Source organism: Dermacentor albipictus, chromosome 9 (assembly GCF_038994185.2).
Source record: "Dermacentor albipictus isolate Rhodes 1998 colony chromosome 9, USDA_Dalb.pri_finalv2, whole genome shotgun sequence".
Classification (NCBI taxonomy): Eukaryota; Metazoa; Arthropoda; class Arachnida; order Ixodida; family Ixodidae; genus Dermacentor; species Dermacentor albipictus.
The window spans coordinates 57,215,913-57,243,527 of NC_091829.1; the positions used below are offsets into that span (position 1 = coordinate 57,215,913).

The following is a 27,615-nucleotide window of genomic DNA, read 5'->3' on the forward strand; positions in this document are numbered from 1 at the left end:
GTGCGAAAACAGTCCTTGCACCGCAGGAACTATCGACATCCATTAACATTCTTTAACAATAGGCAGTGTTTAACAATAGGCAGCATGGAGGGGCACGGACATGTCTTCCAGCCGTTTCTGGAAATTTTCAGCATATCATGTAGGAATCAATGTCGTGCCGTAGGTATGTCTTCTATGAACACCTATGCCACTGCACAGTAACTTCTCTGACACTCTGTACATCTTGCCACGCATGGGCACAAGAATTGCCCATAAATAACCAATTCCTTTTGACTCCGCGCACTCCAAGGTGGTTGAATTATGGGGTTTTACGTGCCAAAACCACTTTCTGATTGTGAGGCACGCCGCAGTGGAGGACTCCGGAAATTTCGACCACCTGGGGTTCTTTAACGTGCATCTAAATCTAAGTACACGGGTGTTTGCGAATTTCGCCTCCATCTTAATGCGGCCGCCGTGGCCGGCATTCGATCCCGCGACCTCGTGCTCAACAGCCCAACACCATAGCCACTGAGCAACCACGGCGGATGTCCAAGGTGGTGAAAACTGCAGTAGCTGGGCTTCTCTTCGAAGGGAGCCCTGGCGAATCGAGCTATCTTCACTAACCAAGTGGGCCGCCTATTTGGAGCGGGGATTCCCTTTGTCGACCGTGGATGCTGTAGCCGAGACGCTACTGCAAATCGTACAGTACGGAGCACGAAGGAAAACGACCACGACCCAATGTCCCAAGTTGAGCCCTTAGGTTGGAAAACTTAAAATGGTTAAGTTAAATGGAAAACTTAAAATGGTATATAAATTTTTTCCCGGTCCCAATAGCTCTCGCAGCTGTGCCCTCTTGTTTGCCTGGACAGCAGGGTCGCGCAAGGCACGGGAAGTCGTCGTGCTGTACGTCTTGCGGCGTATAGTGTACATAACGGCCGCACCGGGGATCGATGGTGCGACAGCTTGCGGGTGCGTGCGCAGAAAAGTAGGCAAGACAAAAAGATCAAAGGGGCGCACACAGGGTAGACAACGTTACTGCGTGTGACTGTCACACTCGCTTGTCGGGGACAGCCATTTTAGGCAAGAGCGGTAACAGCTTTGAAAGGCTTGCGCCGGAGGCGCGTTTATTAAAAAAAAAAAAATAACAGAGGCTGTTTCGTAGGCGAACCGCCAATTGCACTGAACACCTCGAAATGTGATTTTTTTTTTTCAACGCCAGCCATTTCTCTTGACAAGGTTGCACTCTCTGTGACAAGGTTGCACACTCTTTGTGCGCATGCGTGGCAGGATGTATGTTTACGCAAACCGTTCCCGCTACTCAACAGTTGGAAGCGGCGCCTGTGTTCGCCCCTTCTATGTATGGGTGCGTCCTTTTTTTGGGGCATGAGAAGAAGGGAAACCAAGGGATCCGATTTTTCTTACTCGCCACCATACGGAGCCGGCAGATAATGAATCCAAGGAAAACGTGGTGGAATTTATATATGGTACTTAATTGAATTGCACAAATGATAGGCAAAAAGAGAATGGAAATGGACGAGAAACAAGTTATCGCCCGTGGGACCCGAACCCACAGCCTACGCATTACGCGTGCGTTAACACTCTTTAGGCCAATGGCATCGCGTAGAACCTGAAATTTCTAAGCAGGCAGCTGACCGATAATCCCTCCAATGCTACTTGGAGGCATCAAATCGACCGGACGCGCATTTATGCAATGAACGAGTAAAAGAGGAAACCGAGGGCCGCAAATTTTGAAAATCGCAACCATGCACTCTAAGGTAAAAAAAAAAAAGGAAGATTTGGGCGATAAAGGCTAGTCCATTTCGTGAGTAACTGGCATGCAACAACAAGTTCTCCTTTTGGGGTTTTATTGCGAGGAGATGTTTTACTGCTTGCAGTTGCTCTCTTCCGGTGCTGCTCAAGGTAACAGCCGCCACTCTTTCCTATGCCATTCAAGGAGGCAATAATTGATAAGAACCATTTGTAAGGCAATTAAAGAAAATCATTGGGTTAAAAAAATCGCTGTGGCTTAGCTGAGGTTAAGCCCAGGATGCGAAGCATACTAGCCTTTATTTTAGTTGTTGAACCACTGTTTAGCCTGGTGAAGTGCTGTTGCTTGGCTATATTTGGTTCGGCTAGACGAAGAAACAACTCATGCGTTACTCTGCTTCGCCTTCAAGAGTGGAACGCGACAGCGTTCCCGTCGACCCGCCAAGGGGTGTAAGACAATGGGCTACGGCGCAGCGACTACGCGCCCCGCATGGGACGCGGTGAGCGTCGAGCAACGCAGCGTTCGGCGCGGCAACGAAATGTGCGCCTGAGCAAGCGACGCACGCCTGAGCCTTAGAAACAGCTCGTTTCTAAGGCAACACCGCATTCACTAGACGCGCTTTTGTACCGCTTTGAAGCATCGTACTCGTGGCTCAGTGGTAGCGTCTCCGTCTCACACTCCGGAGACCCTGGTTCGATTCCCACCCAGCCCATCTTGCAAGAGTTGAGCCAAAGCCACCTAGAAACAGTCTCTGTAGCACGCCGCAACCTTCGCTTCTCATTCCAACGAGCAGCTCTGTCTCCAGGAGGCATCTCACCTCGTGAGTGTCTAGCAGAGGCAAGCGCAGGTGCTTATATACCGCCGCGAGCGACGGCGCGAGTTGGAGCCCCGTTTCTTCTGTGTCGTGACGTCACGGTGTCACGTGGTCAGCCTTGAAGGCGTCGCCGCGAGCGACGGCGTGAGTTGGAGCCCCGTTTCTCCTCTGTCGTGACGTCACGGTGTCACGTGGTATTGAAGGTGACACCGCCGCGCCTGAGGAGCTGGGTTGAGCTCTAGTCATATGCTTCGCATAAAAGAAAGCAACCTCCAGACTTGGATTCGAACTCGCGTCTTCACGAGCCAGACACGCTAACCACTACCCCGTGGCAACTGTATAGGTTGAAACGACACCATAGAGGTAGCGAATATGTTAAGCAGCCACGTGCAGGTGCGGCAATACCACAGAGATTCGGCACTTTGTGCATGCAAAGCGGGAGAGTCTAGCTTTGCGTGCACTTGTAATCGTATGCGAATGGAAATGAGAAATATGCCGGATTTTTTTTTTGGCACGAACAAACCTGGAACACATAACATGTATACGTGTGGCCCAATGGGTGCACGGGAAGTGACAGACAAATTTCTGTGTCGTTTAGCATGTGCTTGTTTTCCCGACACATCGCTTCACTAAGGTTGACGCCGAGCCTGTCCATGTCGGAGAGCCAGTCTATGGAAATGTCTTGCGCGTCTAATGCGTATCCTCTATTTATAGCTTGCACTTGAGGGGCATAGCGCGCCACGTTCAGCCTTTAGGTTCCATGAAAATTTTCTATCGAAGAGGGAGAGTACTGCCTTGCGTGTAGTTAATCCGAAAGGGCGTTTGGCTCACGCTAAGAGGCACTACCGCTTTCGTCGCTTCACTCGACGACACGAGGGAAAAATAAGCGGGTGCATGGGGACTAACTGTTGCCCTTCATCGTCCCGCTGCTGCCTTTCCGGCAAGGAACTAAAAAACACTTACGTTCCCACATGTGCGCCCGATACGCATACTCGTGCACTTAGTTAGTCCTTCATTGGACGAAAGCGCCCTCCTTTAGGAATAACTGTGCAGTCACTCTCGCTTACCCCCTCCATGTTCCTTAGAGTGTATTACGCCAATAGATAACGACGCCAACGGAGGCAAAGGATAATCTTGTTTTTAATTGTGTGGAAGCGATACGCGAAAAGGAACTGAAGGTGGACGAAGCAACTACCTTGTTGATGGGAGCCGACTACAGAACGTCTGCTTTATAGGCAGACCCTGCGGGTTTCATAAGGCGAAGTTGCCGGACAGTGAGTCCTTCGTTAGTTCGCTTTCTAATATGTCGATGCGTTGTTACTAACTGGCACCTAGCTAGTAATCACAGTGCGTAAATATTAGGCGTGATCAAAAAACGCGCGAGGTGCGTTGTTCTCTGCTAAACCGCCGTTTCGCATGCGGGGCCCACAAATGAACCGCCTTTACACGGCAGCGAACGTGTTTTCCTTTTTTTTTTTCGATAGACAACACATCGTCCTCCTGTTCGAAATCAATGCCGCGGAACCTTGTTGGCACCGTCGGATCACATGGGTCTCACATGTACTGCTGTCATAGCTGTATGTCCGGCGCTGGTGAGCTTGAAAGCGCACCTTTTGCACTTAAAGCTCGTAAAACCACCTACGCGGCTCTGTAAACTTATCTTTGTACCCCTCACTTTCGTAGGGCTAAACGTGGTCGGCATATTCCCGCGAGATTAGGAGAAAGTCAGCTTGGTTGATGCTGCATATTGGGGCACAGGGAATAGCGCCAATGAATCATTGACTGAGGAAGAACTACACACGTGACACATACTTCAGCACTTTATTTATTCCAAACAGGACGCATGTGTGCCTACAAACAAGGATGGCGCTCAGATGGCGTATACTAGATGCCGTGCGCCCGTTCATTTGCTGTTATTGTAACCATTTCTTTTCGTTATAGCGCATGCGTCGTGTTCATCCTCATCTTTTGGTTTATTTATACGCTGTTCCTTTGCATAACGTTGTCTCTGTCTTCTTTCTGCAAGCCTGTATGCTCCGTACCATCGTTAAAACAACGATAGTAATTTTTCTTATCCAAGCGGCAATTACCAATCGAGGGCATCCAAAGTCACACGTGCCTGCCGGACAGGGTAGTTACAGGTTCCAACGCAGCAGCGGAGGAGGACATGGTTTCTGCGTTAAAAAGATTGTAACTGAAGCGGATAAGCATGTTGAGATCATCTTGGCGCTTTTGTCCCATGACGTCCAATATTGAAAAAAAAAAAAATGTTCTTGCACGGAGATATTCGAACACGGGCTTTCAGGGTTGAAGATATCCGGGACGCTTTTGACAGGGAATGGCTGCTCCTCGATGATGCGGCTTTGAGTGCCTACCAGACTAAGCACGTGTGAACCGTGTGCTTAAACAGCCCCGACGCGTCGAGCGATTGGCTGACCTGGAAGAAACTCCAGGCCAAGGTTCGGCGGCTCCATTGTCCCCGACTATGGATAGCAAGAGGGCAATGCTTCGTCTTAACTGCCGTGTAGAGAACGGTCTTCAAAGCCGTTCTCGATACGCTGCTCCTCGATGATGCGGCTTTGAGCGCCTACCAGACTAAGCACGTGTGAACCGTGTGCTTAAACAGCCCCGACGCGTCGAGCGATTGGCTGACATGGAGGAAATTCCAGGTCAAGGTTCAGCGGCTCCATTGTCCCCGACTTTGGAAAGCAGGAGGGCAAGGCTTCGGCTTAACTGCCGTATCGAGAACGGTCTCCAAAGCCGTTCGACAGCCTGCTGCAGCAGATCGAAATCACCAGTGAACTAGCCCTGGATGGTTTCCCTCTGTTGGCCTGTGCGGTGCCTGCGCTGCCGTGGTTCGGGCACGTGCACCTGATGGGCACGCTGCCGGCGTCACGGTCACGTGGCCGCCGACTGCGCACGTCCCTACGCCGCAGTGACGGGACCAGCGGAGAGCGCGAGGATTCAACCACTGCGCCTCGCCCTCAGCCTAAAGCTCGCGATTTGACCAACGGCCTCAGAGATCCGGTGACAGGCGCTGCAAAGACAGCGCTCGCCGCTCGGAAGCCACGTTTCACGCCGTCAACAGTAACATGCCGCGTCTGTGCTAGTAGCTCACAATTCGCGCAACGACAACGCAGGTGCACTTTCGATGCGCAACTAGATAAAATGGTACAACATCTTGACTGAAGAAAAGTGCTCCGCGCGCTCTCCGCTCGGACACTAGCAGAAATCTCGAAAAGTGAAAAATTCTTTTTTTCTTTTTCAATTCACCACTCGGAAATTAGCCTTGCGATCATGGCTGCTGGTGTTAGCAGTTAGCGTTAATGATCGTTGAATTCAGATGAAACACGTTAGATAGCTTTAACCCCGTTCGCGTAAATCTTCTTTGCAGTCTCGGTCAACGAGCTCGTCTGCACGGTGGGTGCCTACGCGATCTACCCCAGCATGATCCCGACGGACGGCCTGTGCCATTACGTCTACTACAGCGACGTCATAATGGCTCGCGACACCCTGCACGCTGCCCTGGTCCCTGAAAGCTGGGCGACGTTCCAGAATGAGATGCCGAGCCGCAGTCGTACTTCCGGTGGCATCGGCTTCGATATCCGGTTGGTGATTCATCTAGCCAAACAAACCTCCTTTAATCGATGTGTTCCGGCCAAGCGTAGCAGTGCAGCTGTTGGAGGCTAGTAGCTCCAGCAAAATTTGTGCCCCGTGAGAATCTCAATTTCGGGCAATGCAGATATAAATGAGCCTCTAAAGTATACGCCCGAATTGTGAATACGAGCGGATGCGTTGCGAAGCGCTCTCGATAGCCGAACAGCTAGGGACCACTGGATTGCCGCTCTTGTAGACTTTCTCTGCGATTCAACGCGACCGAACAACTCGCGCGCTGCGTCGTCAAGCTCACCATTTCACCATTCGCGAAGACCTGTTTCACCGGCGTAATTGTTACTCAGACGGCCGCGAGTGGTTGCCGGCAGTGTACCTCGAAGCCTTCGCTCCGAAAGTCGGCGCGTGATGCCGTGCTTATCCCTATAGCGCGCGTACTCGGGATCTTTTCAAAACTTACCAACGTCTTCGACAGCGGTATACTACTGCCGAAGGATGTACAACTAAATTGAAAAGTTCATTCGCTATTGTCCCGATCGCCAACGCCGTAGCAAATCTTCAGCCCCCCCCCCCCCCCCCCTGCCCTCCGCGCAACCCCATGCCCATGAGCGAAAAAAATGGAAGAAAACAGAAAGAGAGGCGCGCAATTGGCTGCGCTAGTAGTGACGTCGTTGCTCTCCGTCGCAGCCGAGCGCGCGCGCAGCAGTTTCTCTCCGGCTCCGAAATGGGCAGGCCATGCCTTATACGTACTCCTGAGGAGCAGGCAGTTTTCAATCAGCAACGCCGCGAGTATAATCGCCAACCGCCAACCAACACGTGCGCTCAGTTTAGGAACTATATAAATTCTGCTAATATGAAAGTTTGGCAGTTATCGGCCCTGCAGCTTTGCAACGATTGCTTCAGTGCACACTAGACAAGTGCACTATTCTATTATTAGCAGTGCAGCCAAAGTGAAATTTTGCTGCAGTTTGCCTTTAAGCAGTACATATCATTTGACAACCGCCTTAAGGCAAACGCCCCTCGCCCAACCTAGGTTAGGCTGCGTGGAATGTTCTATGGTTGTTGACTATGATGTGCGAATTTTGCATATTCAATGAAAATATTTAGCTGCGCTGACTGGCCGATGAGGGTTGCTTCCCAGCTCACTTAGACTCCAAGCAAAGTTCAAGCGAGTGCAATAAATAGTCAACATCAACTTAATAAAATGTCAAGCGGTACTTAAAAAAAAAGCTGAGTAACGCATGGGCTGATCGAAGCTATAGTGAGTGGCTCTTGGAGTTGCCACAAGGAGTTCTCTATCGTGCGCCAAAACACCGTACAAGGCTCATATAGCGTTCCACTCCATAAAATAATCTTTTAATCGCGTGCTTCGCAGTGGAACCTTGCGGTCTAAGTACAGGTGAGATTTACAAAATTTGTTTCATTGCGTTTTCAAGGTCGCTGGTTGTGCCTGTACTGAGCAGTATGCCTCGCGGGCAGCTAGTGACTATTGCATCGGTTAGGAGGAAACAAAGAAAACGCGCGCAGCTTTTCATGCCATGCGCGTTTGGTTGGCAGAAATAGTCACCAATTCACAGGCGGTTACACAACGTGGCTAACACTACATCTTTTTTTTAAAGCGAGGTTTCTTCGCCAACTTTCCCGGACTTTCCCGACCACGTCTGCGGAGGGCTGCTGCTGTCTAGCCCACCAGCTCATACATAAAAACAATAAAATAAAATAAAACATAACAACGCCTAAACACTCCATACAGATGGTCAACAAGGGAAGCTGACACGTGCGACCCCGTTGTTTACCACTGGGTTAATCCCGACGGTTCATTAAACGACGGCTTCTTAGGCTGCCGGATCCTCGGTACGCAGTTGCTGCTTGCGCTCGGCTGCACGAGCTGCTTCTTGTGCCCGGCATGGGGTAGACGAGCTCTTTCCCGGTTATGCTTGCGGCGTTGCTGATCGAAAACTGCCTGCTCCTCAGGAGTACGTATGGGGCGTGGCCTACCCATTTCGGATCCGGAGAGAAACTGCTGCGCACGCGCTCGGCCGCGACGGAGAGCAACGACGTCACTACTAGCGCAGCCAATTGCGCGCCTCGCTTTCTCTTTTCTTTTCTTTTTCGCTCATGGGCATGGGGTTGCGCAGGGGGCGTTTTTCGGCGTACAGGCGACAGACGGACGGGCGAAATGGCAAGCCATATACAGCTTCACTATAAAAGAAGGTTTACTTGACTGATGGTGGTTTCGAATCTTGGTCACCCAGCATAGCAGCACCAAAACATGGCGGCGGTCCTGGCTGCCCGCTTCGAATTGAATTTGTCGTTGTTTTTGTAAAATCCACTTTGTTGCAAATGACTGTGCAAACGGCTTTCGCTTAGCCTCAGGCCGCTTGGGTTGTTTTCGCGATTGCTTCTCGTTTCGAACGAGCCGAAGCCTAACGAAAGAAATGTTCGAGATGTTAGCGGCACTTATCGGTGAAGTCGGCAGGTAGCCACAACGATGCCATATGGCCTCTGAAATCGGAAGACCTAGCAGGCCAACTTAAATGTGCAATAAACGTGCGCTGTTTAGAGTACGCTGGGCTACAGCGTATAGCGTATGCAACTGTAGCGTACGCTACGCTATAACTCAACAGAGTTGCCATCACAACGTCTGCTGGAACAAAAGAGAGAAAAAAAAATCCGTTCCGACATGGTCCTTGGCAAGAAAGTAAGTCTGTCCTGGGGAGACACCCGTGGACCTCACAAACATGGTATCTGCTGCCAGATATGTAATGTGGAGGACGCAATTATGACGAGACCCCCAATGCTCACCTGGTTATCATAAGCTGAAAAATAAAGGAGACTTAAACGAACATTTTTGCGGCTCTCGCTTTGGGGAGTCCCATCCTAATACTATTAAAAAAATTTCTCGCACTATCGAACCGGTTGGGCCGCCCCAGGAACTAAGTAGTGCCTTACCTAGCGGCGCTAAATTTAGCCTCGGCGTTCGCATGGGTATAGCTCGGCAGTACCCGTGGCTGTCGACCCTAACGGCAGTGATCGCGTTTTGCGAGGGCTCGCCGAGTCATACTGGGTGTAATACCTCAAACTCAAACCTGTGCTCGTCAGGAGTCGTACAAACGAATGACGTTTGTACAGGTGGGCAATTTCTCGCAGGAATTTCACGCTTGCTCAGTTCTGGCGCCCCCGTGTTCGGCAAGCAGGTTCCTAATGCCTTCAATGAACATTTTAAATCCGTATTTACTAACGACAATAACATCTTTCCAAAATTTGAAGCCTCACTACCACCTCTGGAGGATCTTGTCATTAGTGAGCACGGTATCTTAAGTATGCTGCTTAACCTTGAGGTGAAGAAATCACCTGGACCTGACAATATACCTAATGCCTTTTTGAAAAGATATGCACAATGGACATCTAAATGTTTGTTTGTTTTATTTACAAGGTCCTTGTGTGAAAGTCAAATCCCAACAGACTGGGGGACTGCCAGAGTGAAACCGCTTCACAAAAGTGGAGACAAGCAATTGATCAAGAACTACCGCCCAATTTCGCTAAAATCGACTGCTTGTAAACTACTTGAACACATAATTCACAATCACATATCAAACTTCCTCGAAGCTAACAATTTCTTTACTAAATATCAGCATGGATTCAGGAGGGGTTACTCAACTTGTACACAGCTAGCAGAAACTATACATGATTTTTCCTCTTCAATTAACAATGGAACACAGATTGACGCCATATTTATGGATTTCTCGAAAGCTTTTGACAGGGTCACTCACGAAAAGTTAATTTATAAGTTAGACACAATACTTCATAACAAACAATTAGTAAAGTGGATTTCAGCCTACCTTTTAAACAGGGAACAATTCGTTGTTTTTAACAATATTTGTTCTGACAAACTTACAGTTCACTCTGGCGTCCCTCAGGGCTCTGTTCTTGGGCCTCTATTGTTTTTGATATATATTAATGATATTGTGTCTAACATTCCTGTGAAAATTAGGCCTGACGCTGATGATTGTGTCATTTATACAGAAGTAAGAAGTGTCTCAGACCAAATACTACTAAATAGCGCGTTGCAAAAAGTTTCTGCATGGTGTGAATCATGGCAAATGTCCATTAATTTTGAAAAAACTGTATTGATGAGGATTACTCACAAAAAGAATGCCTTACCGTTTGATTACAGTATTAATGATGTGACACTTGCAGAAGTAACAGAATACAAATATCTAGGGCTATGGGTCACTAACAATCTCAGCTGGAACAAACATATTGATTTCATAACGTGTAACGCTTTTCGTAAATTGTTTTTCTTAAGACGGGCATTGCGGTTATCCACTCCATCTGTCCGCCTACTTGCTTACAGATGTATTGTCTTGCCTACCTTAGATTATGCTGCTATCATTTGGGACCCATTCACTAAGACTAACATAAACAAAGTAGAGAGGGTTCAAAGGAGGGCTGCTCGGTACATATATAATAATTACCGACGTACATCAATAACACATCTTTTAATCAAAGCTGGTCTGCCGACAATGAATGAGCGATATCGTTCTGCAAGACTTAAATTCATGTACCAATTCATTAAAGGACACTACAGAACCGAACTCACCCATTTAGTTCATTTTTCGTCTGGGTATGCGACCCGACAACGACATCAACTAACTTTAACTCCTTTTCGCATCCGTAATAACTGTTTTAAATACTCATTTCTTCCACGAACTATTACCGATTGGAATAACCTCACTAACAACGAAGTGTTGCAACCGTCACTGACATTATTCGCTCAACATATTGCCTAGTCTGTGTTACTGCATTTCGTCACTTTACTGTTCTATTGTGTGTTTTCTTTTTTACTGTTTGATATCTTGTTTAAATGTATTCATGATGCTGGCTGCAGAGCTTCAACCTGCACCCTTAATTCCCTTATTTCTTTTGTTTATATTTTGCTATTTTTGTGAAAGTGATTAATTCCTTTTCCCACCCTGCTATAATCCCGATACCGGGATTGCAGTATCAATAAATAAATATCAATAAATAAATAAAAATGACATAATGACACGCGGGCAGCATGACAAAGGGATGTCAGTTCGCGCCGATCAACTTTGACCACGGCAGTCCCCCTTCGCATGGGCAGCGAGTACGTTTACAAGATCAGTCCGTAGGACGCCCACTAGCTGGATCTAAGCATGTGTGCTTTTTAATGATTAAATGCATGTCACGCGCTTAACTATGGTATCATAGCGTAAAGTACATGCTGGTAATGGGCTGCCACATCACTGCACCATTAGACCCACCACACCGGTTTGGCGGCTATTGTGTTGCGCTGTTAAGCACGAGGTCGCGGGATCAAATCCTGTCCGCGGTGGCCGCATCTCGGTGGAGGCGAAATGCAAAAAACGCCCCTGTCCCGTGCATTGGGGCACGTTAAACGTTCCCCTGCTTGTCAAAACTAATCAGGAGTTCCCCTGTGCGTCGTCCCTGATAATAACATCGTGGTTATGGCACCGTAAAACCCTCCGAATTAAATCCAAAGGCCATACTCGATCTTAGATGCGTGGCTTGCGCAGATGGCCGCCGCTGTATCGCTACGCGTGACGCAATGGGAACTGAAGTTAGCCTCGTGAGTGACTTTCGGAGAGGCTCAGCTCGGCACTGCATTTGTACATTTCAGTCTCGAAGTGGTCTCGTTATGAGGAAGCTCACTGCACCATAGTATAGGTGTAATTTATGGAGCCGAAAACCTGTGCCTGCGTATCAGGAGAAGGCCTACAAGTGTGGCACTTCACGTTCGCTCGTCTGCGGTCGCTTTCCGTTCAGCATGGAAAAAAAACGAAATTATGGGGTTTTACGCGCCAAAACCACCTTCTGATTATGAGGCACGCCGTAGTGGAGGACTCAGTAAATTTCGACCACCTGGGATTCTTTAACGTGCACCTAAATCTAAGTACACGGGTGTCTTCGCATTTCGCCCCCATCGAAATGCGGCCGCCGTGGCCGGGATTCGATACCGCGACCTCGTGCTCAGCAGCCCAACACCATAGCCACTGAGCAACCACGGCGGGTCCGTTCAGCATGGAGAACGGCGTGAAGAGACTCGAGCAGCAAGACAGAGAGGTATTTAGACACTCTGACCGTCTCCTTATGGAGTGCGATCACAGTAGACTGAAGCAAGCGCAGGAGAGCCAACAATCTAGTAAGGCGGCTGGCTTGAGAGGCGCTAGGCAGCCTCCGGTGCCTCCAGCGCCCAAACGGGGCCGGAATAACTTAAAAACCATCGCAATCAGTTTTTATTACAATTTCGCCATTGGCGTTCAGTGACAGGTCGGAATGACTCGGGACAAGCACACGCGGACGGGCGCCCCGCCCATTTGGGCGTAGTCGTTGTCACCTACCACAGAGGGCCCTTGGTGAATTTCGAGTAAAAACAGATTGTAATAGCGTTACGTTATCCTGGCGCAACTTGTAAAACAAACGGGCCCAGTATGATCAGGAAGTGAGCACGATTGCAAAGTTTGACCGGAAGGCGTACACTCACCCACTGAAACAGCAATTAGGCACGTAAGGTTTCTACTGCTTGAATGAACGTAACTTGTGCATATGACTACGCCGCTTGTGTAGCCGAGCGCCCATACACTCCCAGCAGCAAGTACGAGTAGTTTCGTGTACCCTATTGCAGCCGCGTCCTTCATAGAACCCATACCCAATTTTTTTCTCTTGATGCCGTGGTCTCTACAGCATTTCGCTCGTCACTGTACATTAGTAGGTAGGCACTGCGAAATATATTTTGTAGTTTGTGACACAAGTGTGTGACGTAACAATCTGATCGAAGTGCCACGTCTTAGCGTGTTTCTTGCGCGCTGGACATCAGTGAACAAACGCCTTTGTATAGATCACCGTGACAAGGGTACGAGCTTCGACCTCGTTCATTCATTCCCAGGTACTCAACCGCTGCTGGGGTCAGCGCAGGGATAGAGAAGAAGCTAACAGAACTTGCGAACAAAAACATCAAGCACTATGGTGTGCTGAACCTGTTGCAGAAAGCGGCGAAGATGAAGAACATGTACAGCAAAGCAAAAGAACTTCTCAAAGTAAGCGCATCACTCCTCCTGGTCCACGTGTGAAATATCGCACTAGTGCCCCTTGTCGGTGCCCTTTCTTCTGGAAGAGTTTAAGCAGACGTTATTTGCACGATACGAATAGCTTACTCGGCCTTCCAATATGTAAAGGCCACCACCCGGACAAAATAAAAGGCACATGAAGAAGACAATGCTTACCAAGTACACCCGTGCGTTATGGCCGTTTAAGAATGCTGCCTGGTGTAAGAATACCATGCGCAGTACTGCATCACGGTACCACGTGCCGTAATTACTCGAGTCTTACGCGCCCTCGGTAGCAATGCGCATCCATTCTCACAAACAGAAGTAAGAACATTTTCAATGCATTTAGCTGGACCACACACACCCATGCTTATCAGATATAAATGGGATGCTGTTGATCGTTCGTTCTGCAGAGCGGTTCGTTTTCACTTGGACAAACTTACTTTATTGCGTGGGTCTGCAGCGAAACGGGTGGGAATGTCGTCGCTGTCAAAGGCACCTTTATGACTTGAGCCCAGGACAACCTTCGTTGCCGCCTGCGGAATCTGGTACCGAATTTCTTAGACGCCTTGCACACCAAGGGAGCCTCACAAACTCACGAGCGCGTTCAAAGCTGCCACAGCTCCCTTAGCTGCAGCTGTGTCTGGATTGGATTGGATTACAGAAATTTGAATCAGTTTGAGGGTAGCATGTTGGTGTTGTGGCGTGGGTTTCGTATTCGAACACAGCGCACGTGTGATTTGTAGTTTGTAGACTTTTCTTGAAGAAGAGTGCGCCTTAGAATCGAGTAAATGTGGTACGTGCCACGCGCATGCGCATCTTACGCGCCCCTAGCGTTAATATGCGTGCCCACCGGGGACTGAACACGCGTATCCACGTGACGACCACGTGTCCCAGTACGATAATCCTCGTGGCCGTTATATGTCTAGCTGGTGGCCGCGTAGGAGACCGCGCGGCTGCTCAAGACTCACGTGTTCGAGTTTGCTCAAAAACAAGGAAAACAAATCGGAGACACCAAGGACAAGAAGGCGAGGTACAGTTGTGCGGTATAGCAAAACTGGATTATGGAAAAAGTGACTTCACGTATACTGGACACTGCGTGGCTATAGTAGAATCTACGTAAAATTTCTATAGAATTTTTGAACGCTAAGTTTGGCGTGCTTTCTGGTTTTAGGTAGACATAATGCAAAGGGTTGCAAAGTGGAGCGGAAAAATATTGCATGGGGCCAGATGGAGAGAGACAGAAATATATATAGAGGGCGAAGCAGGAGTGGCGATAGCTCGTAGGACAGTTGTTTTTAGGTTGTTGAGTTGTGTGGTGCTCTAGCGGTTCAACTTTGGTTATTGGTCGTTTCCTCTGCCATCGTATCACAGACATTGATATCAATGCATCAGGCAACGACATGAAGTTCGTAATTTCGTCGTGCACATGACGTCACCACAGCGTCACCATTTTTTTGTGTCGTTTCTCGGTACGTGAAAAAGCTGGTGACTTTCTCGTGCGCATGGTAGCTTTTGAAGACGCATCTGCCCCACTTGCAGTTGCAAATACGCGTTAAACTACCTTACAAAGCAAGACCTCACTTCTTTATCCATTACAGTGTCTCTTCAGAGGGCGAAATATTCTTAAATACTGCAAATACTACAAGCTATTGATTTTTTTTCGCTGCAGGCACCTATTATCTGAGACGACATTTTATTACTAATGATTTAGGCTGTTTGACCTTTTATACAAACATGCATATTATAGTAAGACGCTGCGTGTTACATTATGTACAGATACATCCCGTTATATATGTTGTGGCCATACAAAACCTGTAAAAGATTTGTTCGCAAATGTTATAAGGGAAGGCACTATCAGGAGCCACCATACGCATGTTTGTAGGAGCAAGGGTGAACAAATTCATCTCGTCGGCGCATTGATGAGGAAAAAAAATCAGCTTCACCCTGAAAGCTAATCATTGACATGAATAGCAATTCTTTAGGTAACAAACGACCTAAAGTTCGTAATTTTATCGCCCACGTATATTGAAACGAACTTTCGCTTATTAATCAAATTAAGAAGCGTGGTTTCACGCACTTACTGGCAAACACGAACACATTTAACTTGACGACCACGATCACTCACTGTCACAGCGCTGGCTTGAAGTAGAGGCCGACAGCGGTGAGCGAATGCTTCGGGCTGCCTCTGGATTCGGCTCGTCTCCAAAACTTGATATTACGTGGCCTCCAAGACAACGTGCGCAAAAACACCGCGTGCTTGAAGCCGCCAGCCATCTCGGCTCGCCCTTAACTTTTGCACCCGCCGCAAACTACCTCCGAGACAACGCACGCGAGCCGCGTAATGTGCTGAGTCGCGCAGACACCCGTGCGCAGCCACTTCCGGTCTGGAGGAGAGGTGCGCCATCTTTCACCTAGTGCGCGCATGATGACGAGACCTCCAGTATTGGACGAGTTTCCGTATAATTGACATTGCAGCAAAATAACACCGAGCGAGCCTCGCTGCGATCTCCCCCGGATGAATTACGTGACACCCGGCGTCACACCATGGCACGATACAGTCGATGATCAATGCTGACAGCTCCGAGGGCAAAAGCCTATCTGGACAACTGGGGCGCACTGGCTACGCGCTGCGCGAGCATCTTTTCTTGAAGATGTTTCCTGTAGATTCTCTGCATCCATTCGTTCTTGGCAGCATTTCTAGAAGGATGCAGGGTTTCTGTGATCCTATATGCGTTAAAAGAAAGTGGCCGTGGCTTTCATTCACTTGCCGCGGAGGCGTCCAATAAATCAACATGGTAAGTGCTAACTGAGAAGGCACCGTGCTGCCGATTTCGGCAAGCCATGCGCCATCGACTTTGCTGAGGGAAGGGCGTTTCGATGATTTAGTCCTACGTGCAGCAAGAGCAGACAGCTCTACTGCATTGGGGAGCACAGAAGGGAAAGAAACGGCACGGCACCGACTCGATACGACTGGCCCAGCTTAGGGGACCGCGACTTCTCCACATATGTTGTCGCGGTGTGGTTCGTGCCGAAATGACGCAATGCCTGGCCAAAGCCGCGGTCCTCCCTACTAGAGACACACTGCCTAAAGAAGAAGCAGGATGTACAATGTGGCGCAACGTACAATGTGGCACTGGCACAATGTAGACTGTGGGCACTTCAGGTATAGACGGATGCAGAAGATACAGTAGTCTAGCACAGCTCCGCAAGCAGAGTTGGTCACTAGAAAACAGTGCAGGCTCGTCCAGAGTCAGCAGCTTTTGTTGAAACTCAGTGCGCGCTACGGAGGCAAGCGAGCGACTTGAGCAATCTGCATCGAAGTCGGGTCATGAGCATTACGTTATCACATTATCGTCCAGCATTCGAAAGAATACAAATAGCGAGGCGAACTAACAGCCAAGTGAAATGAACGGCGCACAGTCCAACGCTCACGGCAAAAGAAAGATGCAGCGGATCTAACGAGCCGAAATCTATATACAGCGAAGCTTTGTGTCAGTGCATAAAGAATCTAAACACGAGTACGCTCTCACGCACGCACGCACGCACGCACGCACGTACGCACGCATGAGGGCGGGCCTTTTGTTAAGCGGAGTCCCAGGTTACTAGCGAGGACGACGGACGCCTTCAACTCGTCGTGGTTTCAGAGGCCATTGCGCACACTTAAGAAGCGCAATTCGAATCCATTCAACCCGCAGCGTTTGCTTTCTCATTACCGTGCATCCGTGAATGCACAGCTTTCCGGCTCTTTTATTTGCCCCCACACGACGGGCGCCTCGGATGCGCGGAGGCTAGCGCCATCTGGTGGTGTTGCAAGGAACCCAGTGGCGTGCGTGCAGCGCGAACTCCGCTGTGATTGGTTGGCGTTTCCGTTCAGCAAGGGAACCACCAGGTGGCAGTCAGGGGGACCAAACACCGGCGAGGTACGCAAAGAAAAACATCGCTTTTTGAAAACGGATAGAAACGAGGGAGAAAACATCCAACGCGCATAATCACTTCAATATGCGATGCGTGTGCGCTGCTCGAAGGGGTAGTAAATGCCTATTCGACGCAAGAACGAGTTCGTGGACTTGTTAGTCGAAGTTCAAGCCCACTTATTACGACAGAATAGTCGCATATATATGGAATGCGCTTTTGCTGCAAAGCAACCAAAGCAAGAAAGTGCAAGCAAGATATTTCGGTCCACTTGTTCCGAAAACCTAGGGTAACAGCCTTCGGGACCTGGTGTCTCTTGCGAGGTGAAGCTGCCGAAAGAGCGAGGATGCAGAGCGTGGAGAGATCCTCCTAATCACAGTTCTTTTTTTTTTATTCCACCAAGAGTCATGATTTTAAGTGCAGCCAGCCTTCTCCACGCCAATGCGTCCTGTGTCCAAATCCCCTTAGCTATTAGGGTCATCTAATTGTACGTGATGTTCTTTGCTTTCTGTTGTCTGCTTGGCCCGCTTGTAGTGAAGTGTCATGCTTGCAATATTACGTATAAGATTGGGGACCAAGGAAAAGTACATACTCTTCGTAGTGTATTCATGGCTCGGAAATAAAATTTTGTGAAGGTAAACTATAAACTAAAGACACAAGATAGTAGGAATGAAAGACATGAGAATAAAAAGCAGCAAAGAAGGATCATCATTACTTTTTTTCTTTTTTGCCTGTTATCGCTATCTAGTATTTTCAATGGCGCATGCGTTGATCTTGTATTTTTATGCGTTCTAACTCGTTTCTTTGCAGAAACTGAAAGGGGTCCAAGGCAACGATGCGACGAGAAAAACGTTATTAGCTTTCGGAATATACAATTACCGAGAAAAGGACGCGTATGCAATCCTGCAGGAGATTTTTACCGACGCTATCAAGTGAGTATAGAGCGATTGGGGATGCCATTTTTTTTCATCCCTCACTTTTAGAGCACCCACAAAGGTGCTCAAGTGTTCATTTCGTTCTAATTATTTTTCAATGTCGGTTTCTTCAGTGAAATTTCTAAAAAATGTAACGCTACAGAACTACACCGTGCAGCCCGTCTTGTATTTGCAGCATAAATAGCTTTCACGTGCACTTGCCTACTCTCACACTCTGCGGGGCAACAACCACTGAATCTCCAGTGTTGAATTTTGGGTAATTAAAGCCGCAATAAAAAAAGTTCGCAATTTCTCCTGAAAGGCGAATTGGGATAGCAAATTAGGTGACAGCTATGCGAACTAAGGATAGTAATCTTATGGGCCCGGGAAGCTCGTAAACATTCGCTGACTAAATTAACAAGCGTGGTGTACCGTGCGCACGAGCAAACACATTAACACATCTCACTCGATGACCACGCGCACTCGCTGTATAAACTGTGTAGTGAGAAAGTGCGGCTCCGAGAAAATTGTGCTGCCTCTTCAACGCGAACTAATCGGCGATAACACAGCGCACGCGAAGCCATCAACGCTGGTGCAAACTGTCCATAATGCAGATCCCTTTCAAGATAGGGACCGCGTGGCTGCGCCACGAGGACGCGTCGCCGAGCAGTACGCCCCGCCCCCTCCCCCCAGTGAATTGCATGCGGCGGAAGACGGTGCCCTTCATCCCAACTTTCCTTCCTCGCGCGCGCTAAATTGAGCTACCATCGTCGGCTCGTCCTTGCAGTCTTTCAGTCGCACATACAGCTTACGGAGCCTCACAACGACGTCATCACCCTTGAACTTTATGCAGAACATCACGGCGATGGTGACGACGACGACGGCAGAAATTCGCCTGGAGTGTCCACGTAACTGCTATCGCAATGGAACATTCAACGGACGGCTAGAATGGGGTGACATCTAAGCAGTGAAGTGAAAGGGCAAATTGTCGTGCAACCGAATGTAGCGCGGAGCTACAATGAAACCCGTACGCGTTTTCCAGAATGAAAGCTTCGCAGTCGGGCAAAAATTGATCCTGGTCCCCCATCTAAACCTGGATACGACGCCTATCCGGGGATGGCTGTTCGAGGGCTCGACAAGTCGGAGCACAGTGACACTGAATATGGCAAACACTTCAGCGTAATCTCACAAGGTGGAGGAATTCTCATGAAAGGTAACATTGTGATCCATGTGAATGTAGCAGGAAGCTACAAAGGACACCGATACGGGTTTTTGAAGAAAGAAAGCTCTCCTTTGAAGTTCCACGCTATACTCGGGTTAACGACTATTTACCCTTTCGGAACACTTCCTCGACCCTATGAGAGTGGAGTGCAGAAATGTCCGTGCAATGGGGGGAAGGGCGCTCAACTTTAAACAACTTCAGTTGCCCGGTCAAAATTATTCCGGAGCCCCACACAACAGCGCCTCTCATAACCATCCAGTCGTTTCGGCATGTGAAACCCCAAAAATGGATTTCAATTTCTTAAATGAAAAGCACCATAATCTGATAACTTGCGGAACAGAGTTTAGGTGCGTTCGAGCAGGGCTCCGCAAAAGGACTTGGATGAGCCCGATTAAATGACATCATTCAATCACTCGTAGGCGCCTATCTCGGTCCGCATTCCGGAGTGCCAAAACTTGACCTTGACATTGAAATTATGCCTTGCGTGAACCTTTTCATAAGAATCCCTGTGTGTGCGAATCATTCCACAATTTGTTCTTCGTAATACATTTGCATGTTGCTTTTGCTTCATTTATATTTCCTTTTGAGCTGTTCTTCACCCTGAAACTGCATCAAAAGGGCAACATATTTCTGGATCTTAGAGGCAAGCGCTGTGTTTCTTGTTGTACCTCTTACCTGGGCACCATGGCTGTGTTGCATTGCCTTCAGGAGTGTGCATCAGTCGTAAATACGTTTTCACAGAAGGTGAACGGGTGATGAAACAAGGAATGTTTCGTAGCTCAAACCAGCGTTTCGCGACGCGCACTCGTGCCCATCAAGGAACTTCTGCACGTTGCCAGCGTCGTCGCATTGGCGAAGGCAACGACCTTTGTCAAAACACAAGCTCCAGCCAACGACTTCCTGTCGTTTGACGAACTTTGTCGGTTGTCTGTATGTGGATACGAACTGTCTCATTCATGAACAAAGTTCTTTCCTGCAAAGCTCATCGTTTAACATGACGTATGGCGCGTCAATTTGCTACAGCAACCACGTGGCGGACACGGTCATCATATACAGTTCGGTGGGGTGGATTGAGAGAGAAGGAGTGTGCTACAGCCACCCAACTTCCGTTTTCGACAAGAGTGATTTGAAGGGAGCGGCTGTCAAGGAAGCCGACCGGGCACCTTACATCGTGAGTATAGCGCTTCCGTTACGAAAAACTTGACCATCTATAAAAAGAAAGCAAAGTAGAGGCGCGCAAAAAGTAGAAATTCAGAATACGAATCCATTAGTCTCTACATACGTGCGCGATTCAAGGAGCAAATATTCGAGCTTGTCGAATATTCGTTTCTACCGAATAGTAGAATGGACCGGAATAGCTGCCGTATGTAGGGAGGAACACAGATGTGGAAGCTCTCGCAAATGTTTCTGATGCAGGAAAGCCACAGCTGCAGCGCGTAGGCAACGTTGGTTGAGCTAGCACATGGACGAGGCTGCTTCTGCGTAGTATAGTTAACGGTCGTTAAATAAGCCTGCCTCGCCTTATGCGGGAAGAATTCTGAAGAATATTGGGAAGAATCGGGGATAACAGTTAATGGAGAATACCTTAGTACCTTGCGATTCGCTGATGATACAGCTTTGCTTAGTAACTCAGGGGACCAATTGCAATGGATGCTCACTGACCTGGAGAGGCAAATCAGGAGGGTGGGTCTAAAAAGTAATCTGCAGAAAACTAAAGTAATGGTTAACAGTCTCGCAAGAGAACAGCAGTTTACGACAGCTAGCAAGGCGCTGCAAGTGGTAAGGGAATACATCTACTTAGGGCGGGTAGTGACCGCGTATCCGGATCATGAGACTGAAATTATCTGAAGAATAAGAATAGGCTGGGGTGCGTTTGGCAGGCTTTCTCAGATTATGAACAGCAGGTTGCCGTTGTCCCTCAAGAGAAAAGTGTCAGCTGTGTCATACCAGTACTCACGTACGGGGCAGAAACCTGGAGGCTTACAAAAAGGGTTTTACTTAAATTGAGGACGACGCAACGAGCTATGGAAAGAAGAATGATAGGTGTAACATTAAGGGATAATAAAAGAGCAGATTCGGTGAGGGAACAAACGCGAGGTAATGACCTCTTAGTTGAAATCAAGAAAAAGAATTGGGCGTGGACAGGGCGCGTGATGTGGAGGGAACATAACGGATAGTCATTAAGGGTTATGGACTGGATTCCAAGAGAAGGGAAGCGTAGCATGGGGCGGCAGAAAGTTAGGTGGGCGGATGAGATTAACGCTTTAATGACGAGACATAAATACCGAAAAAAAATTTTTATTCCTCTATCGAAATACGCAAAACACATCAAGAATAAGCGTAATCAACAAAAATAACAAATATTTTGCAGAATTTTTTAGCAATAGAGGGCAAACCCCAGACAGGAAACTGGAAGTGGGCTTCACCCCAAGCCACCTAAGGCTTCATTTTCAATTTGTATCGACAACTCTCATGATATGTGAACCATAGGCGCACATTTGAGTTGCTTTACATCACATGTGTGACACCACTTCAGCTGCATATGTTGCATCGGCCTGTCTCATCTGACCTTGCTTGCACAAGGCAGTGACTGGCGTGCCAAACTTCTACTTCTTCGTCCAGTGTTCCTGCTCTAAACCAACAAATGACGCTTGCCGCCTGTCATTAAGTCTTGGCCGAAGACATCTAGCTAGAAGCTTCATACTCAATAATTAAACTCAGTAAGAAAAAATTCTTTTTTGGTACGTTGCCTGTAGGCAACACCCGTCAATAAAGGGTTAAGTTTGCAGGGACAACATGGCCACAATTAGTACATGACCGGGGTAGCTGGAGAAGTATGGGAGAGGCCTTTGCCCTGCAGTGAGTGTAACCAGGCTGATGATGATTATGATGAAGATGATGCCTTATGCAACACGCGAATTTGTTGTCTCGATCTACTCGAAGCAACATATTGTTTGGTCGATCTCCCCATATTTGGATTATTGAAAGCGATGGACTAATACTGACAAAAGACACCTGTACACTACTTCGCCAATCAACGCAAAACATTTAAATTATGTGGTAATGTACGCACCGGAACCAGCACATGACTATGAGGAACGCCGTAGTGGGGGACTCTGGAATAATTTTTCCCACCTGGAGTTCTTCAACGTGCACCTAATGGTCGGCACGTGAGCTTCTTTTTTCTGCATTTCGCACCACATAAATGCGGCCGCCTTTTCAGGGATTCGATCCCGCAACCTCGAGGTCAGCAGCGCAACGCCACACCCACTTGGTTACCGCAGGGTGGTCGTTCAACGAACGTGGCGCTCTACTATGTTCATGTCTGCTTCATGGTGCACGAGAATCGAGGACCACAGATTAGCTACGTCTCATTTACACATTCCACGCTGTTAAACCTGAGCAATATTTTGTATGCGTTCTGATGCCCGAAGGTCGTTTTATTTCGGCAGAAACTATGTACAGACACTCAAAGCGAATTTCTACCATCGGCATCGTTGTGAGGTTTCTTTCGCATAAAGTCAAATGGTAATAACACGCCGGCCATGCGCCGTATGCTGTCGGTGCGACGGAAACCTCGTGAAGGTAAGCCTAGAAGATGGTGGCTTGAAGCGGCTCCGTCTTGTCGCGCGTGCATCAAGGGGTGTGGAGCGGTAACAAGTGCACTAGCTTGGAAGGGTAGGGAAAGGGGGCAAGTTAGTGCGCATCTCCTCTTGTACTCCTGCTGTGGCGGATGAGTGAGGTCGTCAGTGATGGGCTCGAAGGCTGCGCCACCCAGAGATAGCTGATGCCTCCTTGGGCGTTTTCTTCAACTTGCGTGGCACTGAAGCGACAGGCAGCACGAAGGCGAATTCGCTCGCCGCAGCTTCCGCTCTTTGTCACGACAGCGTTTTGACGACGGGTGTCTGCGGTCATCTATTGACATGGGTTCGTGTTTGCCTGTGCGCACGTGATAACATGCTTGTTAATTTTGTTAGTAAACATAAGTTTATAGCCCTGTAGCCGCGTTATAAAGCTAGTAACCTTACTTCGTTTAGCTCTCTAATTTGCTATCACATTTGGTGCTTCACCTTTCCAGTGAAATTGTCTCTTTTTTCTCGAATGTTTGTGTTTGATTCAACGGAAACATTTTGCTATTTAACACCCCGATAAGTCTGTAAGCTACAGCTCATATGCAATTGTCTATTACATATTTCAGTATGTTGATGCCATTCTTTTAATGTCAAATCAGAAAGTCCACTCGGCAGCTATCGCAAACTTATAGAGAGGTTGTCGGCAGTAACAAGACGTTGCTACAGCAAAAGAAGCTGCTGCATAACCCATCTCAATATGACAGTCAACCGTAATACGTTATCATTCAATCAATGTAGCGACAAAACGCATTGCCACCCTTAAAATGGCGAGTGCATGAGGCGTGAACTGTAGCGGGACTCTTTCTTCGGGCTTCACTAACAACACTCAGCGTTATCTAGGGCCGCCACCGCGAAGCCTGCGCGTGGCTTTCGAAATGCATGGCGCCTCAAAAACGCGCCACGAAGCAACTGAACTTCTCTCGCTCTCGCGCTTCTTTCTGGACGCGTTGCGCCATCTAATCGCACTATCGCGAAGTACGCACATAGCCTCCGAGACCAGAAGCGTGGCGAGCCGGTGCCCCCAAACGCTGAGAATATTTATCTCGCTTGCCGCACGCTCTATTGCACATACTCAGTAACCCAAGTTGGCTATAGGTTCATTGAAAAGTGCCACATGTCCAGTGCATTTGAAACGCCGACTGTTAATGGCTTGGGTTGCTGTCCTACAGAAACCCCTGTGACGGTTATGCCGCAAATATACTCAAATGTCCTTAACGCACTGTAGTTTCGTTGAAATATTTATTTATTTATGTTATTTATTTATTAGTACCTCAAAGGCCCCATTGAAGGGGTATTACATGAGGGGGTGGAATTTCAGCAGTACATTTCTTCTATGGATGATCTGAATGACGATGAGTCGATCTGAACAACGATGGCGTTTGGCAGGTCATTCCAGTCCCTTGCTGTATGGACGAAAAATGACGACAGATGCGCGGAAGTGCGAGCAGGGGGCGGGTAGACGGCCTTCCTGTGGTTTGTGCGACTTGAAATGCGATGGGCGGGGCTGATAATTGAGTTCAGAGATGGATGATAAAAGAATTTATGAAACAGACACAATCTGGAAATTTTTCGGCGGAAATTTCGCCGATATCAATCATCGAAGACTTTAGGTGGAAAACTGTTGCTTCTTTCATTAAAAACTTATTCCTTTTTTTTGCGCCTCGCCCTCTCTGTCTTTCTCTCCCCAACTCCCTTCCCCACGCTGAGTAGCATGTGAGCAATGTCTATACGCCGGCTGGAATCTGCCTTTCATTAAAGGTTCTCCCTCGCCGTGACTGTTCCGGCGGCATATGCACCTCTGGGTACTATCAGCCTCTTGCATGTTCAGGACAACAGGTGATTGTAAGGGGTAATGTAATATAGGTATGCTTAATGGACAGCGAAACACATTTTATTGACAAACTTATCGCACATGACCATCGTCGCAACGAATTGCACAATAGAGAAGAGCGGTAAAAGCTTTATCCTGTTACGAGAAAAACGGAAGAGAGAGAAAGTACGCGCAATCGGGTATCGCTTCATGCGAACACGTCCATGCGCGGACTTGGAAGGCTCGCACAGCGCCATCAGAATAAAATAACGCTCTGCGCAAATTCTCAGCAGCACTAAAGTTCCGTCCGCACTTTCCGTCGGAAACGTTGCATCACTGGCGTGTAACATGTACTCTAGAAAGGGGAAACGGTCCTTTTATGCATTCACGCAGCAAGTCGTCTGCTACCGGGAAGTCGACGCCAGAAGGCGCTCAATGGCGGCGTGGTCACGTGCTAAATAATGGCAGCGTCCGTGCAGTGGCGCTGTAAACTGTACCATACAGTCACGGATTGAATTTGTCCTGCATCACATAGAGCTTACATGCGGGCGCACCATGGGCACTATAGGTGTGCGATGCCAGCGCCACCACGTAACGAGAACTTAGGCCCGCATCCTTAAACAACCCTCGATTCAAAAATCTACCTACACTCCGCCGAGTTGAGAACAGCGCCGCGCATCGACTGAAGAAGACATTACGCCACTCAAGAATTGCCACGAGGTGTCAGTGAAGCGCAGTGATGACACCTGTCGAGAGGCAACGTTGCCATCCACTTTCTCGAGTCGAGGTGAAGTGTGGAGTGCCGAAACGTTCCAGTATTCGGGGTTTAACCTCTTTTAATTTTCAAGCTAGTGAACTGCTGAATTGTATCGTTCGCAGTTTACCGGCCCGAGGCGAATCCCAGAGTTATGGGAAACAGTATGTTTCAGGCAGTGTGTTTGCGCGAGGCCAATAGTATCGTATCGCGCAGTTCAACATGGTAGTCTTGTATGTCTTCCCGGGACAATGACGGCACTAGAAATGCTCATGACAGTTGGTTTGCTGGAAATATTTCTTGACAGGGAAATTTTTTGAGCCTCGGGGCGAAGATTAGAGGAGGGCCACGTCTGAAGGCACTTCGTCTACACGATTTTGGTAAAAACGGCCGAACAGGAGCTCTGCTCGCAGACAGCATTTTAACTTCTCTTACAATGCTGTGGACGAGCCTAACTTCATCTGAGTGCTCTGTGTGCCTTTTCAATTCATGGAGCAATGGAAGCTGAAGCCAATTTATCCTTATTTTTTTTTCTGAAGTAAGACAGGTTGGAAACAAGAAAATTAACATTTTTTGTCAGTATTCGAGAAAATAGTGTGACACGGAATAGGTTCACGATGTAGTTGGCGCGTTGTTGCTTGCTTAGTTTGCAGTGGTCGTCATGTTTGAGATTTACTTCATTATTACTGAAGTACTCGTAGCGGAATAAATGCTCTGAAAAAATCAGCAGACTAATTTAATATGACTGATTATATGTCAACAATAGGCGTTGCATGAGGCAGATTTACTATTTAGTGTACAAGAAATATGTTCGAATTATAAGTGGCTCCAGTGCTCGTGATGTGTTTAATTATAATGTCGACCTGTAAACACTGGCACTGACTGATTCAAACAAGTAATTCCTGTCTTGTCCGCTTTACTGACGGGAGTCCACAGCGAAGAGCAGTCGACTACAGTCTGGTAAAAAAAAGAAATACAAAATTTTACACTCATGCAATTGTATGAGATCTCGAGTCTGTTTATTATTTTTTTTATTGCCAAGCTTAGCACAGATAATGCTCGGACAGTCGACCGTACAGGTATACGGACGAAACTTGGACTGGACATTTCATCGACGACCTCAAGGTATTACCTAGATGTTTTTTTCGTTTTCCTATAGTTGGCCTCGACGTTCGTTTTAGAGCAGCTTGCGTAGGGGATCACCATTTCTCAAAGCCGATTTTTTCGTTATACCAGCAAAGTTCCGGGGCCATAACTCCTCGGTGTGAACTTTGGTGTCGGCATGCCCTTCGAACTGGGCACTCGTGATAGCGGGGTCGATGTCCACAACATTTCTTCTAAGGAGTTTTTCCCACGTGATTGTTACGTGTTCTCGCACGACGTGCGGCGTGCTCCAAAGATGCATAGGGCTCTGAACACACTGCTGGCCCAGTGACATGGAGCTTACCTTTCAGTTCTGAACAATCAAGTTCCGTTGAGATTCGTCACTGATCAGCCGTCATAGCAACGCAGCATTCATGCGTTCTGAAACGTTTCTGGTTAACATTTGGCCGAAGTTCCTGCACCCACTGTAAGCGCTGGGGTCGGGCATGTCAAAAGAGGTAGCTGACCCATGCCGTCGTCCGACTCATCCACTCTAAGAACGTTGTTGAAGGGAGCAACATGTTCGCATCGAGAACGAGGAGTACCGGGTCTATTTAGAGTACCTACATGGAGAGCGGAGAACGTTACATCTCATTAGCTTAGCATCACTTAAGTGAAGCACCCCGAGGAGCTGAAAACAGCTGCTTAGACCCCATCTCTCCTCCCTAGATGCCTAGGCCAGGGAAGCTGCAGTTCAACCTTGGTCTAATCGAAGCGTCCAAAGTTGTCGAAGGACCCTCGTTGAGGATGAGGGTTGACAGACTGACTCACGCATCTTTGTTTCGCTGAACACACAGAAAGGAGGAGGGGTGGGGGGCTTCGTAGACAAAGGTTGTCACGCTTGACTAAAACTGGCGCGTCTTGTTTGCTGCGATGACCCCGCAGTTAGCTGGGGCGTTTGTGAAACGACCGCGGCGGTTACCTTGGTCCGTGAGGGAACGCTGTCAAACACCCTTTTCCA

General features: G+C 48.2%; 1 protein-coding gene across 4 annotated transcripts in view; it reads left to right on the top strand.

The window, feature by feature from the left end:
- The window catches only part of LOC139049951 (uncharacterized), a 56,103-nt gene that overhangs the window by 17,171 nt on the left and 11,317 nt on the right, over window positions 1-27,615 (top strand). For all 4 annotated transcript variants that reach the window (XM_070525875.1, XM_070525876.1, XM_070525874.1 and 1 more), the window contains 4 exons: window positions 5,956-6,169; window positions 13,105-13,255; window positions 17,990-18,111; window positions 20,339-20,486. In XM_070525875.1, coding sequence (XP_070381976.1) covers window positions 5,956-6,169; window positions 13,105-13,255; window positions 17,990-18,111; window positions 20,339-20,486 — 635 coding nt within the window. The remainder of the gene's footprint in view (window positions 1-5,955; window positions 6,170-13,104; window positions 13,256-17,989; window positions 18,112-20,338; window positions 20,487-27,615) is intronic.